The sequence below is a fragment of the Betta splendens genome, chromosome 16 (assembly GCF_900634795.4).
Source record: "Betta splendens chromosome 16, fBetSpl5.4, whole genome shotgun sequence".
Classification (NCBI taxonomy): domain Eukaryota; kingdom Metazoa; phylum Chordata; class Actinopteri; order Anabantiformes; family Osphronemidae; genus Betta; species Betta splendens.
Window position 1 is genome coordinate 13,637,644 of NC_040896.2, and position 16,209 is coordinate 13,653,852.

A 16,209-nucleotide genomic window follows, 5' to 3' on the forward strand; every position below is an offset into this window, starting at 1 on the left:
TTAGGTCATTAGTATGAAACCTCTGTAAATTCATGTCTTCACACCTTCATTGTGTATCCTGTTTTGGTGAGATGTAATGTGAATATTGGATCCAGTCTAACTAACCTGCTTTACACATTAAATACTTAATACCGACTGGCAACCTACACTTTAACATTGAATCGATCGATAGGTATAGTCATATTATGTACCAATATTACACTTATAAGTGAAGGATAAGTAGTCGTACAGTTGTATGCAGCTAAAAAAAAATAATTTGAGATCTTTATCTGTTCTGTTCATACACACATGAAATGCGAGCTGTCGGTGGGCAGGCTCTGGCTCTTATCACCTCTTTCACGGATAACAGCACGAGGTGAGGGCGCGTCTTTCGCAGGTGTTAGCGAGTACGAGTGGAGCCACTGACAGATGCAGACTCAGCCTCAGCTAAAGTCCTATTTCTGTCCGGAGGAGGATCCCGGAGCTGCAAAGTGATCGGGGAGCCTTCATCTGGCACGCGCATTCACAAACCCAGCCGCCTGACACACATAAAGTACATATGACAGCGACCATGTGGCCTGGACGGACGGATTCTTTTACAGTGGACACGTTCTCGCCTCTCAGCAGATCAGGATGTGCTGCACATCGCTGGCCAGTAACAGCCTGTGCCACTTGGCTGCGGTGCTATTGAATAATCGCAGGCTGATCTTCAGTCCCATGATCACAGACACCCAACCAACGTAGCCACATATTCATATGACCAGACATCAATTATTTAAATGACAGAGAAAAATCTTCAATCTCAAGTTTTGTATTGTTTTGCTCAAATAAAGGAGTTCAACTCTTTGCTGCTGTCTGTAACATATGTTGTATATACACGTGCAGCAGGTTACAGAACCCCCTGTTGAGTGTGTGCTGGTACCAGTTCGCAGCGTCTCCCCCGTCTGCCCTAATGTTCTGGGACATCCCTCAGGACTCACTCGGTCAGCGAGAGTGGATCGATCCCACTCGTCTCTTCGCTCATTCCACGCTTTACCGACCGTGTGATCTGCTCCGAGACGCACACGCGCGCCCGAGATGCGAGGCCGAGCGATCGAAGGGCGAATCGGAAAGGTGGAGTCCAAATCACAAGCCGCCGCGAGACACCTGGCCCGCGTTCACCTGCAGGGAGATGGACGGTGAGACGATGACACGGCCACTGGCGGAGAAGAAAGAGGGGCCGACTCGAACACTTTCTTTTTCATGCTCAACCACAGAGCAGCTTGTGTCAAGTAGAACAAAAAATAAATGTGACCTATTTACATGTTCTGTGTGTGTGTGTGTGTGTGTGTGTGTGTGTGTGTGTGTGCGTGTGCGCGCGCGTGTGTGTGCATGTAAGGGACCATCCCTTGTAGAAGCTGCGGTTTTTCACAGGATATGGGTTTCTGGTGAAGACACACTGAGGCGCCTTATAGTTTGCTTGACTTTTCTTTCTCTCTCTTACTATCTCTCCTCTTTCTCTTTCCACCAGATAATCATTATCTCACGTGTGCATGTTCAGGATGATTTATGCAGAATGGAGAGATACACTAACATACATGAACACGGTGAAATCTCTTTGATGTAGTGGGGAAAGTATGTTTCCTTTTATCCAACAATCTTATCTGTGGCTGTCAAGAACTGTTTACAGACCAGCTCAGGTTGCAGGTGGATCCACTAAATCATCCTTTTGAAAGTATTTTTGAAATCTAAAAAAGGTTTTTCAGTCATTTGAATGTTATGTTGTGCATCTGCTTCTTTGTGTCCCGCTGTATAAAACACTATTTTATTGCTGACATCAAAGAAAAAATAGAATAGTTTCATAAGTCTTTTTCCTGATATTTCTCCCAAAGTTTTTGTCAGGAAAAAATACCGCAGCCTGTCAAATAATGTAGGTGTTTCCAATCAGAGCTCTCAGGGCAATCAGCTGGAGGAACATAGAAACAGAAAGGACCAATCATAATCAGAGTGAAACGTGCCATGAACAATATGCTGCTTATGTCCCGAGTTATTTAGGAGCAATATTTATGTCCCAGCAATATGTGATACAGTTTTTTTCAGCCCTGCTAAAACACTGACTTGACTTGTGTAGACGGCGTCAGGAGCGGTTTGAAACTACAGGTTGCAGCAGTTGGAGGGTCACGGCGCTGCGACTCCTGAACACTGAGGCCCAGCTTCACCACGACTCCTTCATATTTAATTGTTATGTTGAATTATTCTGGCTCACTGCTGTGTTGTGCCATCGTGAATTGGGCTGTGGAGTCTGTGAGTGTGTGTGTGTGTGTGTGTGTGTGTGTGTGTGTGTGTGTGTGGGACAAGGACAAGAGGGAGAGTGATGTGGCAGTAGTGTCTGAGTTTGCCACGAACACTGGAAGCTTATGGGAAAGCAGAGCCATAGCAACAGAATGAATTAATGAACAGGACTTGAACGCTAGGTTTAACACGAGGCGAGCGCGCACACAGGCCGTGCCAGCTGCTGGTTTCATATTCAGCACAGATAGCCTGTTGATGCGGGTTTGGTCAAAGTTACTTCTACAACTCCACGATGTTGTGGCAGCAGCTCGCAGCATCAGTCACTACGCTGCATATCAGCTCAGGTCAGTTTCAGGTTCCATGGTGCCCAACAGTGTGAACAAATATGATAACTCCATATTCAGTTCACCACAGGTTGGACTTTATCATTTAAAACTAAATTACTACACAATTAAACTGGCTTTTTTTAATACATTGATTTAATATAGATGCGCTGATGCTCATTCCTCTGAGGACCGTTTTACTTTAGTGTCCTGCGATGTTCAGAAAATAGTCTGCAGCGCCCCCCTCAGGACAAAAACACCATTAGTGTGATGCAAAAGTCAAAAGACCAACTCAGGTACTTCACCCAACCACCCACTCTCTCTCTCTCTCACACACACACACACACACACACACACACACACACACACCTGGCTGCTGGCCTCACCCAGCATGTGAGTGAGGGGTCAAAGCCAGGACTCACATTTTAAATGGAGTCCAACCTGACACTACTCTAGTCCCTACACTTTGATGAATGTATACAAAAGTTCACTTGAGATGTTGTGTAAATGCATTGTACTGAATGTGAGTTTTTTATCCTTGATATATTACATTTTACTGTTAAATTTATAAACCAGGGACCTGATATTAATGCAACACAAAAAACAAAAACTACTAAACAAAAAAAGGTTTTGCATATTAAAATTAGTCAACAAGTTGTGAGGAAAATAGAACTTTTTGTTGTGTTATTTGACAAAGATGTTCTGTTCTCCCATACACTTTTCTTAAAAAACAGTTAAGTTTGTGAGCTGTTCTAGCTTGTTAGGTTTCAAAAACTCATTTTGCCTGTCTGTGATTATTGACGATGACAGAAAAGGCTTCAGTACAGGCGAGGATGAAGCCTGGGGCAGGTGGAGCAGGAGACTGTTACCTCTGGACCCCGAGAGAAATATGCAAACTGAGAGGTTCATACTTTCACCCAGTGAGATTTTAATTTAATCAGCTGACGTGCTCGTGTATAGACAGGCTTTACCAGGGTCATTCGCTCCAAAGCGATTACATTTAATCATGTACATTAGGAACCATTAAAGACTGCCATGATTAATGAGCAAGTTATGGGCAAAAAGAGAGGATAAGATGAAGTATCCGAAAGATATTCTTTAGCTGTCAATCACACTACAAATGTCCAGAGGCCAAAGAAATTCTTCTTGAAAGTTGTGGTTCATCAAGAAAAGTTCATTTACCACAGACTGATTTTACTTTTTTTTTTAATTGTACACATTATAATCACATTTTGTACAAATTCCACTTAAAAAATGTAATTCAGGCTGCAAGGAGACATTTGCTGGGGGCATGAAAACAATGTCTTTGAGCACTGCACTGAATCTTGCAGTGGAGGGGAGACATAAACGGTTGTTTGAAAGAATGGACATACACACACAGATCACATCTGAGGAGGCCGGGCGTAGCTTCCTCACATTCATCCAATCAGATGTTCACGTGAAACAGCTGCTCATCCAGTTATTTGTCTGTATGTTGTATTGGTAGTAGGAAACTAAGTTTATGTTTTCTTATTGTTTGGTCCAGAGCCAATGTGTTAAGAAGCTGAGGCGCAGGGTCAGAGGTCACGAGGTGAGGCTTAAGAGCGGGTATACTTTCCCCAGATGTGCAGCATGAAGACCGAAGCAATGAAGAGCAGACTCATCACCAGCACTGGCACTGGGCCGCTGTCACAACAAGGAGACACTGATTAACACACAAAACACTATCATTTGCTTTAAGTCCAAGCAGAGAACGTCTTAGGAGTGTCTGAATTTATTGAAGAGTCTCAAAAACAAGGAGGGGCTCTCATCTCTGAATGAGGGATGTAGGAGTGGGGGAAGGGGCTGAGGGGTGCATTGCTAAGTAGCAGCATTGCCATGCCAACCATCTCCTCCACATCCCCCACCCCTTCTGTCAGAAGGCTGTAATTGAGTTGACCTTTCAGAGTGGATCCTTTAATGAAGCTTTGAGGCAAGCGTCTAACGCAGGAACAAACACGCACTCGATATACAGCACTATATGGCAAGTCTGCCCTCCTTCGACTGCTCGAGAGACAGACTCAATAACCATCTCAGCACCATCGATTGACCGTGGCCAACTACGGCCACAGGACAGGAAGTCTTCTTTAATATTAGAATAAAGCCCAATAAAAGGTTTGAGGTGAAGAATTTGCGCTTCTCTAAAAGTGTGTATGTACACAAGCAAATCAGGGCGATCCACAGTTCAGACACTGTTTCACCACAAAGGCACGTCTGCCCAATTTCCTACCATTAAACATCTCCCTCTCTCTACCCAAACAACGTAAATATTATTAATGCGTCGGAAATCCTGGGAATTAGTGCGATTTGCGCGTGTATGCATGTTAAATGTCAATTTATTTTCGATAGTGTGTATCTGGATAACACCTTTACAGTTGTTGCTTTTATAATGCTAGACTCAGCTTACACTTTGAGGCCTGGTGAGTCTTCTGTGTAGAAGCGCCATATGCCACCAGTGCCTGCTGATCCTGTGGCCCTGCCACCGCTGCGTGTACTGCTGCTGGTTGCTTTCCTGTAAAACGCACAAGGACAAAATTTCAACAATATGTTTTAGCACTAAAGCAACAACCTGTAGTCATAAATATGCTGTGTCAAGACACATTTGGTATTAGTACATGATATCCAAGTTGTTGTTTAACTGTCAAATGTTTCTTTAGGGACTAGAGCAGGTTTATACATATACACACACACACTTTATATGTGAATAATGATGTGTAATCACAAATATTTGTGAAACCCAATGCTCCCTAAACCACTTAGAAAAGAAGAATAAAAATAAGGACATTTAGAAAATATCTGAAAAACTAGGTTCAGTTATATATCATCTACAGTAGCTGTAGATGAAATGTTGATTCATGGCTGCTTCGTTCATGTGATGAGATTAAACTGAGGTTAATGAGGTAATGAAGAGAGTGAATATAATGAGTAATAAGGAGGAGGCGACAACATGCTTCTGATTGCACAGTGATTAAGTCTACAGCACAACATCCATCTTTTGAGGACAAACAATATACATCTAGGCTCATCTGAAAATCACCAGTCACGTAACTGGACAGTGTCTCAACAGGCAAAGCCATTTATCATTTCAAAACAATTATGAGATGGATGCAGGCTAAGTCAGTGAAACATAAATACTAACTAGTCATTCAAAGCATGAGTATATAGCCATCAGCGTGAAACAGGTATTTGCCAACTTGAGGCATAACAAAATGTTTCAGTCTGATGGACAACTGGTTCTGTGAGAGCGCTACTAAGAATAGAAGTGCATTCTACCAAAAGGAATGGTTTTTCTCAGACCATCAGATTCTTCCACCAGACCACTAGTGTCTGAAGCCTTGAAAGAGGTTTACCTATTGTATTTGTCTGTGTGAATGAGTGCAATGTGTGGACGTTAAAGTCTGGTGTTCAGCCTGGTGAGTACCTCTGTCTGACTGTGGAGCCTGCTTGCCGAGGGGCCACCGTCTTACTGGGGGAACGGCTAGATGCCCCAACGTTGGTAGCGCTTGATGCTGGTCCAGGCTGAGAAGAAAACCACAATTCACAAGACAAGATTTAGCTTGATGGTCATACGTTACACATGCATATACAGTTAAAGTTTCCACTAAAATGTCAGACAAATAATCTCAAACCTCTATCTGAACGCGAACCTTATAATTTGTCATGTCCGAGACGTGATTTGATGGCAAAGGCCAAGCGTTTTTGTGAATGACCATTTATTATCCAGTAGCAGCAGACACTCCAAATCAAAGTGTTAGACACATTCAAATACTGAATTGCGGCCTAAACCATCTTAAATTTACTTTCTGGGACTGTTTCTGTAACTGAAAAACAGCCACGTCTACAAATGATGGAGCTAACATTAGCAGGCTAGCTAACATGGAGCTAAGGTCTACCTGAACGCTACGCTGCTTGTTAGCTAACAGGAATAACAGTTTCAGAGTAGACGGTAGAGTCTTACCATTTTACTTTATTCGTCTCGATGAGAGCAAGAACTCCGAAACCCTCTTCAACCTAATGTCCACGTCAAATGAACAGCAAGCAAGTCGGCGTGAATTAAACTTCAGAAAAGGTCCCGCAAAGCTGACGCTTGTCTAAAAAGGACACGACTGCAAACTATAAGACCAATGCAGGCGCCCGAAGAGAAGCCTGAGTGGCTGGTCCCGTTCACACAAAAATCAAAACAAATACAACATTATTTTTTTATATTCTTTTTGTCACAGCTATGTAAAATATATGCGTAGAAATATTAACATTTATATCTAATAACGATACAACATTGTGCAATAAAATGTCAGGCAAATTCTTGATATGCATTCATTTTGAGGGAGACGTGTCTCACAGGAAGCGACACCGGTTACGTCGAGCAAATAGGCGCCATTGTGGCTCCAACGCGAATCGTCAGTAGGTTGACTCAACGAACGATCCGAGCCATCATGTCGGCTACAGTGTGCAGTTTCATAGCGTGTTTTTTGCCACGAGAAGCTGGACTAGGATGCTAACCGGTGTTCAAGTTGGACCAGGCAGTGAACACATCTAGAGGTAAACATGACTGCATTAGAATATTTTAGGGATTAGATGAAATCCAGTGACAAAGATAAATGCCATCTACTACTAGTTATCGTTAATTTCGTTAGCTACGTAGGCTCGTTACTACCCAGAATATTCTCACTATAATTATAATCACTGAGGCCAAGTCACTAGTTTGACTTACCTGCAAATGAGTGTAGTTGAGGACATGTTGACAAATGAGTAGATCTTGGTACATTTGTTGTTAAGCGCGACATGGAATGCTTTAAAGGGTAAACGTTATAAATGAAATTAATTTCCAACACCAGAAGGGCAAAATTTTTTGTTTGTCTACATTGCAGGTCTTAGATGTTTCTGGCTTCACATTGTAGATTTAGGAATCTCTTCAATAACAATTTGTTCTCCACAACATCAGGTTTAAGATTGTTGGAATGCCACAGGAAATGGATTTTTCTCTTTGATGTTGTGTTTGAGGTGAAAGCAGAAAGTGTTAAAACTCATCAAGCATCACTTGGACTGTCTGCGTGCTCGCCTCTAAATTCTTTTTCAATGATTTGTGCGTTTTACGGCATTTGGAGTGTTTGTGTTTCCAATTCTCTATTTGGGAAATAAACTTTGTTGATTGTTGTGTACAGGATGACACGGGTGGTGTTCCTCCATCCGGATCTGGGTATCGGTGGAGCGGAGCGACTGGTGGTTGATGCTGCTGTTGCTCTGAAGGCTCAGGGCTGTAGCGTTCAGATCTGGACGGCCCATTACGATCCAACGCATTGTTTCTCTGAGACTCTGGATCCGGACCTGCATGTAGTACGTTAAGCCATACCTCACTACACAACCCCACACAGAATGTGTGTGATGCTTCTGCTCACATTGTTTCTGGTGCTTTTCTACTAGACATGTGTGGGGGACTGGCTTCCCACCAGTGTGTTTGGCTACCTACACGCACTGTGTGCCTACCTGAGGATGATCTACGTGGCCTTCTACCTGGTCTTCCTCAGCGAGGTGGAGTATGACGTTGTCTTCTGTGACCAGGTGAGTTTCTGACATATAGTGTAACTGAGTTAACAGCAATCTTCTAAAACATTTAAATAAAAGTTGTGTATGTTTTTTCGTACAACCTCAGGTGTCGGTGTGCATCCCGGTGCTGAGACTTTCCCGACAAAGGAAGAAGGTTCTCTTCTATTGTCATTTTCCAGACCAGCTGCTCACCCAGAGGAAGTCACTTCTGAAAAAGCTGTATCGTACTCCCATTGACTGGCTGGAAGAACGAACCACAGGCTTGGCTGATATGGTAACTAATGGCTTAGCTATTATCACGTTGTTGTTGTTGTTGTCAGATTGTGTTTGTTTATTTCAGAGAAGCTACGTATTTTTTTATGTGTTTATAATAATGTACATTCCCAGGTGTAGTTCACTGGATGGAAAGAAGAGACCTATATACAAAACATGAATGATCATTGGCTGTGGTGGAAAAATCTTTCCTAATTATCTCTTAAGCATTTTATTGTTTAATTTTGTGTCTTTTGCAATGCTTGAGTTTGTTTTTGGGGGGGTAGAAAAGCACTATACACTCACCAGGCTGGTGTAATGGAGTCAGTTCAGTACCATTAAAATACGGGGTATATTAAATACATTTACACGCCATGATATGATGTCATACAACCTGCTCTACAGTCAGACATTTAGATTTTAGTCCTCAGGCCGCTGTCAAATAATTAAAAAGCCTGTGATAGATGTGCAGCCCTTATGAACCTATCTCTCTGTACTTTTTCATAGATTCTGGTAAACAGCCAATTCACCGCTGGTGTCTTCAGAAAGACCTTTCATAGCCTGAGCAGTGTCCAGACAGATGTCCTCTATCCGTCCCTCAGCACACGCACCTTTGACCAGCTGTCCACCGAAGCCCTAAGTCTGGAAGGGCTGCTCCCTGAGGGGACCTCGCGTCTGTTTCTCTCTCTGAACCGATATGAGAGGAAAAAGAATCTGGGCCTGGCTCTGGAGGCTCTGGCAGTCCTTAGGAACAGCCTTCCTCCAGGCCAGAGAGCAGGCATTCACCTGGTGGTGGCGGGGGGCTATGACGACCGAGTCACTGAGAACATCCAACATTACTTCGAACTGAAAGAGCTGGCAGCGCAGCTACGCTTGGAGGACTGTGTCACATTCTTGCGCTCACCCTCTGATTCACAAAAGGTGGCGTTGCTGCGGGGCAGCACCGCCGTGCTCTACACCCCGAGCAGAGAGCATTTTGGGATCGTACCTGTGGAGGCAATGTACTGTTGCTGCCCCGTTATCGCTGTGAACTCTGGGGGGCCCCTGGAGAGTGTGGCGCACGGGGAGACGGGCTTCCTGTGTGAACCCACAGCCGAGGCCTTCTCCGAGGCCATGGAGAGGCTCGTTAGGGAGCCGCAGCTCCACAGGGACATGGGGCAAGCTGGAAGGAGGAGGGTACAAGATAAGTTCTCGGTTCAGGCCTTCTCAGACCAGCTGTATGGGTACATTGTGAGACTGAGCCGTTGATGGAGGAGCAGGTAAAGGCGGAAAACTGCAGGACTCTGGAAAATGGTCATCTACTGAACTAAGGAACTGCTTTTGATATAATAAGACTTCATATATACACGTGCAATTGCATATATGTATGTGTGTGTATCCGTGCAGGCTGGAGGGACTATTCGGAAAGAGACGTCAATTAATCAGCATTCCCCTAGAGAGGTTGCTCAGAGGGGGAAAGGGATGGAATCTGTAAACCAATTAAGAAAAGAGTAACGAGTTTACCTGCTCTAAAAAAAACTCCCCCCAAAAAAACAACTCTGCAATTGTGTTCATGTGTAGCAGTGCAGCAGCCGAGAGCCTATGAAATTAGTGTACAAACAGGATTGATTGTGTAAAATGTTTTGCCCTGTGCATGTTTTTCTTTTCTTTGCTTTGTGTCTGAGACGTAGAAGAATGCGGTGGCCGCAATGTGCCATCAGGCACCACACAGCCCCAGATCGATAAACGGGATGTTTCTGACTACTTCCTGTCCACCAAGAGCTTTGTTCCCTTCCCCACATTCACTAGATGCTGGCCTGTCCGTGACTCCTGCTGCCGCATGGAGGTTATTAGCAGATGATAGAGCGCGTTTGGCTTTATTAGAGGTCTGGCTGATGGGCAGCGCGTCTGGGTCATTATCAACGAGGAGAATAGCAGAAGGTCATTGTGTCTGAACGCTGCCCTCCTCAGCCCTCCTACTGTATAGAAATGCTCTTATTGACATTCCTGAAGTCTTAATAAAGAAGAGGACACATAGTTTCCTGACTCTTTTGGGCTATACTTTGTTGTTAAGCTTTTTTTGGCCTTTAATAGTTTGCTAAAGATTTTGCGGGTGAACGTGGAGTCACAGCATCATTGTTAATGCTGTGAACAGATTTGATTGTGCCTTGAGTTGCTAAAATGAAACATTCTCAGATAAAATGGCATCAAAGATTTTTTTTTATTTTGCTTATTACCAAAAGTTAGTGTGGCACAAGGGCCACTTCAGGAGACCTCAACTTTCTGTCTCCGTCCGTGGTTGAATTATCATTTGCAGAGTTTGAGTTGTATCCATGTGTGCTGTTTCAGATTTAGCTTCTCTTTGGAACGTAATTGAATCATCCTCACAAAAACAGCATTTCAAATTAAAGAGGTATTTTCAAATCATTGCTATGTAATCTCTTCCTACTACTTCATTCAAGAATTATGAGCTGTAAACTATTTGGAAATATCTTTCATTTGTTTGAATTATAAGTTTGCGGTATATCTGCATCGAGTGTTTAATTCCCAATTCTTGTATTGATTCAGACATCTCGTCGGTCAATTTCAAAAGCCGAAATGCAACAAAATCAACAGCGATATTACATTTTTCCGAACCTCACATTATTTGTCCCTGTAGGTCCAATTAGTGCTGGTGGCCTCGGTTTCATCTAAAATAAGGTGTAGCATTTTGAATATCACACTGATTTTGCTCCTTCAGTTTATGCATGATAATAAATTGAATATATAATAATAATGTGTTGAGACTCCTTGATGTTAAATAAATTAGAAGTCCACCATATGCAGCATTTACACAGACTCTGAAAACAAGGGGACTGACACCAGCACAAAACCTGTAAATGTGCGTTTGTTCCTACAGCATTTTTCACCATACACGCACACATCAGGAGCAGATGATGAGGAGGGCGGTGCTGCTGTGATTTAGGGACCCTGCCAGGCCCGGTGATAAAAAAGCCCGTTGGAGACAGTGAGACAAACAAACACCCCCAGCAGAAAACGCTCATCGGCTGTTGTGTGTTTGCTCAGCGCCCCAGTTTGCTGCACGCGCAGGAAGAAGAAGAAGTGTAAAGTTTCTCCTGAAGAAACACTTTTTACTTCAGAGATGTGGCTCAATGTGTCTTCCTTCCCCCATGCCTCTACCCCCCCCCCTCTCAGTGGCCCGCGGTGGGCTGGTTATTGAGATCATGGTGTGTCTGAGTGGCAGTGATAACTGGTACCCAGGTGCCACTGGCACAAAGTGTTTAATTAATTAATGAGACCGCGGGGTTGGTTTTCTAATTCCACCTAACCAGCACCAGGGTGTGGGGGAGATAGCCATAATGTTTAGGTGTGTTTTCAGGCAAGGAGAGGTCATGTGTGCGTGTGTGTGTGTGTGTGTGTGTGTGTGTGTTTGTGTGTGTGTGTGTGAGACTGTACATCTATTTTGTTGGCAGTTTGGGAGCTGGTTTCCTTGTTAGGGGAATATTACATATATACGCATTGAATATTTTACTCATTTTTAATCATTTTACTTACTGGGCTAAATGGAGCTGAAGATGAGATGCGATGCAGCTCCATTTACAGTAATACATCATCTGGACTCCTCCACCTCTGCACTATGCAGGTCATGGACCCATTGATACAGAGAGATGTAAACATAAAAAACAGCAGCATATTGGAGCAATTACGTCCTGGTTTTAGTAGTGTCCCTAATTATAATGTACTTGGAATAAGCTAGGAGACAGGTGTCAGTAATAATGATGCTATTACTGTATGTGTATTAATGTATGGATGATCTTAAAGTCAGCGTTCTATCTTGCAGCAGATATTTCCTGTGCAGATGAAACCAGGAAAGTCCTTCCTCTTCATGAATGAGTGAAATATGCTGAAACAATAGAATATGTGCATTTGTATTCACAGCTCATCTTTAAGAGCGATTTTACACAGTACATGGTAGCAAATTGCGTATTTCACACTTTACTGCTTCCATAAACTATTGAAATATATTAGCTCACACCTCATAAATGCTAACAGTGCACAGCTCTGTGTTTGGGCTGGATTTCACAGAGCAAAGGAGTGATTTACTAAAGCTACATAAAACTCTTTTTTTCTGTGGGAGATCATAATAAACCTCTCTAATCTCTGATGGTAGGATATTATAGATAGCCCCTATAAAAATATCTTTATGATGTGGGAGCGTTACAGCTCGTTCTGTCCTGTGTATTCTGGTTTATATTATCTTATAGCTTATAAGATAAATGAATCATCATTTAAGTCACAGCATCAGTAAAATAGGTTTGGAGTCTCATTCAGCACAAAGAAAAATAAAGTGGGTTATCCAAGTGTAAATATTAAGAAGAATACTCATCAAAGCAATTACTTCATATGTTCATTGTTTTAGATATAAACTGAGACTACCGTTATGTATTATTTAATAATATTTAATCTTTGGTCAATTAATATTATTTAATACCTGCTTGTCATATTTCTAGATTCCATCTCTACATAGTTTTCACAGCTGCTTTCCTTCAAACAAAAACATTGTGTCATGCTACATCAATGTTGCAAGTTTACAAGATAGTTCAATGTATAACCTTCAATATAATCAATAGTGATGGAGATGAACTATCAGGAAATTCAGTGGCATTAAAATCTAAATCATTAACTGTGTTTATGTATCCGCTATGTTAAATTTAAGTGGTCGATAAGCCCACATCTGAGCACACACAGATATCCTGGCTCCCTGGTCGCTCTTCCTGGGGCAGCAGGGAGATGCAGAGGAGAGTGAAGAGGGAGGAAGCGAGGAAGAGGCAACAGGAGAACAGACCTCCCATTGAACTTGGCTCGTTTCCAGCCCTCAGTTTGCCAGTTATCAGCCGTGAGTCAGTCACACTGGCTTTAAACAAACACATTAACATTTGAGAGAACATTGAACGGGTGCCCTCTCTCTCTCTCTCTCTCTCTCTCTCTCTCTCTCTCTCTCTCTCTCTCTCTCTCTCTCTCTCTCTCTCACACACACACACACACACACACAGACACACAAACACCATCTTATGTTTGTGGGAAGCGCCTGGTGTTGGGTTGGTGCTAACAACTATTGAGTTTCCATGCACCGGTGGGAACGACAGGTTGACTTGGTATCGCCCCATCAAGAAGAAACGCACTCGCCCGCAGGTATCAGCGCAGTGCTGCGCAGGAGGAGCCGAGCGGACCCCCACACAGCTGGGGAGGATAACCTCCGGAGATTAGACTCGCGGGGGTGAATGTCAATCACGCTGTCTGCCTGAATGTGCCCGTCTGCATGTGTGAGACAATGCCCCCATGCAAGTATGCTTTATGTACAACCAAGCATCCCTAATGTGTGTGTGTGTGCGTGCATGTGCGTGGGTGTGTGCGCGCCCGGTGCCCACTGATGGCCCGCTAGATTGAGCTGTCATTCGGCAGGCAGCAGATGAAGATTAATGGAGCGTGCAAACAATAAGAGCCTGGCAATGATCATAAATATGCTAATGGCCATTATCAATACACACTCAGTGACATGCACGTGTGTGTGTGTGTGTGTGTACAGTATTCATGCACAGATTTGGGATAGGAGGTGATTCAGGTTACTGATTTAAAATTGCGCTCGCCCTCCCCTCAGGATACACACAAATAAAGCCCCACGAGCGCACACACACATATTTTTAGCACGCCACTGTGTTGGCTGACTGATGGACGGTCCCGTGTGTTATGTTTGGGCTGTGGGCTACAAGAGGGAGGGGCCCCGAGGCTCATTGAGTAGATGACATGATTGGTGTCACATTAAAGCGTGTTTATTTAGTGTTTGTGCGCGTGTGTAGGCGTGTGAGAAGGGCAGGGGATAGCGATGGCGTGTGCGCCGGGCCTCTGATTAAGACTACAGGTTCGGTTAATGGCACAATGAGAGGCTGATTAAGAAAAGGAAGAGATGGTGCGGGAAAAAAAGAGAGCAGGGGAAGATAAAAGGGACAGATCCATTCACTGAACTGATGATGGGGCCCTTTGTTGTCTCAGCCCATTCTGTGCGTCTCAGGGGTCCTTCTTGTGTCTGCGGCACGCGCTCGTTTTTTAAATGAAAAGCCTCATTTTTATCGCTTTCTGCCCCCCTCTGTCCCCCACGTGCCACCCATCTGGGTCACACGGCACAAAAGAGTCGCGGATTGAGACCCGGTTGTCCACTTCATCACCTTAAAGCACATTCTTAACCCCCTTCAACCTACTTTTCATCCCGGGTCGCTTCCTGTCTGCCCCGCTGGGGGTCTGCGGAGAGTCCACGGGGAAATGTTGTGTGTGTGTGTGTGGGGGGGGGGGGTCGGCTCGGGCCTCCGCGACCTTCCCCGTCCTTTGGGCACGCACGCACCCCTCCAGTCACAGACAGATCCCCCCGCCGGCCGTCCAGTCCTGATGGAGGGTGCTATTTGTGCGTCGCGGGGCAGCGATGGATGGAGCCTGTGAAATAGACATAAGGAAGTGGTTATGATTGGGGCTAATGAGCTCACAGGGGACGCTGGGATGGAGCGGGCCGGGCCAATGGCGGGCCGGGCTCTCCTACGCCTCTCTACAAGAATCCCGCTGAGCCGAGGCCCCTCGAGTCCCTGTGGGAACGTGCTCGTGTGTGCGTTCGGGTAGTTCCTGTCAGAAAACCCAAGAGTCCCTGCGGTCGTTACACTCTGAGCCTGCTGAGCTGGTCGGAGGGGGGGGGGGACTTGAGCATTTACATGTCGCACCCCATCGTCATTAAGTCAAGGTCACTGCTAACCGGTGGGACTCAGAGCGGCTCCACTGGAGTGCTATTGAGTTCATCACACCGCTCTCGGACGCGGAGCAGAGAGGGTGTGTGTGCTGTGTGTGTGTGTGTGCGCCTCATTGCCATGCGCCTAGTGTGAGTGTTGTCCAGCAGCCGGTGCTCCTGGGGGGAGTTATAGATTAGCGGCTGGAGCAGGCAGGGGCCGGGGCAGCCCAGACCTGAGAACCGTAGGCCGGGCACGGCTCTCAGCTCATCAGCCCATCTCTGGAGGCTGCGCAGCTTAACCTGGAGCAAGGCTCTGATTAACCAGACTAATGACGGTGCAGCCCCCAGCTCCCCAAGCCCAACACCATAATCACTGCTGAAGGCCCGGTCCAGTCACCGCGTCCATATGGAGAGAGGAGGAGCAGTGTCACAGCTTAATGGATAAGTCCACTGACAACAAGCATTTTAAATCGGCTGTCGATACGAGCGCTGAGAGTCACTCACATGGCGGAGAGAGCGGCCGCAATGAGACCAGATACATTCAGAGCGTGTGTGTGTGTGTGTGTGCGTGTGCGTGTGTGTGTGTGTGTGTTGGAGGTGTTTAATGAGCGCTGATCGATGCCTCATCGGTGCCTCCTTATCTCTAAAGCAAACATTTCATCAGCGCAACGGAGGTTTGGAGCCTTTGTTACACACAGAGACCCCAACAGACAAACAACACACACCAAACAGGGAACGCAAGCAACAGACGCGCTTTTGTTCATGTCCCACCGTCACGGAGAACATGTGTGTCTTCGTGGGAGGGGCTCGCGTGGCTTCACAGACAGAACAGACAGGAGGCGGTGCCAGTAGCGCTTTCTGTCCTCCGTGAGCAAAGGGATTTCTGACAACTCCTAAATGAAGCCCGGGGGCGAGGATCAAAGAGCTGCTTTATGACTGTGTGTGTGCGGCCGCGTTAGAGACGCAGGTAATGGCCTGGCGTTGGAAGCAGCGCTGAGTCGATAAGTGATCTAGTGACGGTCCGACGGGGACTGATGTTGGGCTCCAACGTTTCAGGTGTTCAGGTGTGAGAAT

General features: G+C 45.1%; 2 protein-coding genes across 2 annotated transcripts; one reads left to right on the forward strand and one right to left on the reverse strand.

The window, feature by feature from the left end:
• Window positions 1–3,762: 3,762 nt before the first annotated feature.
• sec61b (SEC61 translocon subunit beta) lies at window positions 3,763–6,715 on the reverse strand. The gene is made up of 4 exons (XM_029130039.3): window positions 6,550–6,715; window positions 6,013–6,110; window positions 4,999–5,103; window positions 3,763–4,238 (listed from the first exon to the last, which is right to left on the reverse strand). Exons 1-4 carry the CDS (start codon window positions 6,550–6,552, stop codon window positions 4,151–4,153), a joined length of 294 nt encoding a protein of 97 aa, XP_028985872.1. The 5' UTR covers window positions 6,553–6,715; the 3' UTR covers window positions 3,763–4,150.
• A 231-nt stretch (window positions 6,716–6,946) lies between these two features.
• On the forward strand, window positions 6,947–10,790 carry alg2 (ALG2 alpha-1,3/1,6-mannosyltransferase). The gene is made up of 5 exons (XM_029130038.3): window positions 6,947–7,130; window positions 7,754–7,925; window positions 8,013–8,150; window positions 8,242–8,409; window positions 8,895–10,790. The coding sequence occupies exons 2-5, from the start codon at window positions 7,755–7,757 to the stop codon at window positions 9,633–9,635; spliced, it is 1,218 nt and encodes a 405-aa protein (XP_028985871.1). The 5' UTR covers window positions 6,947–7,130; window position 7,754; the 3' UTR covers window positions 9,636–10,790.
• Window positions 10,791–16,209: the final 5,419 nt, after the last annotated feature.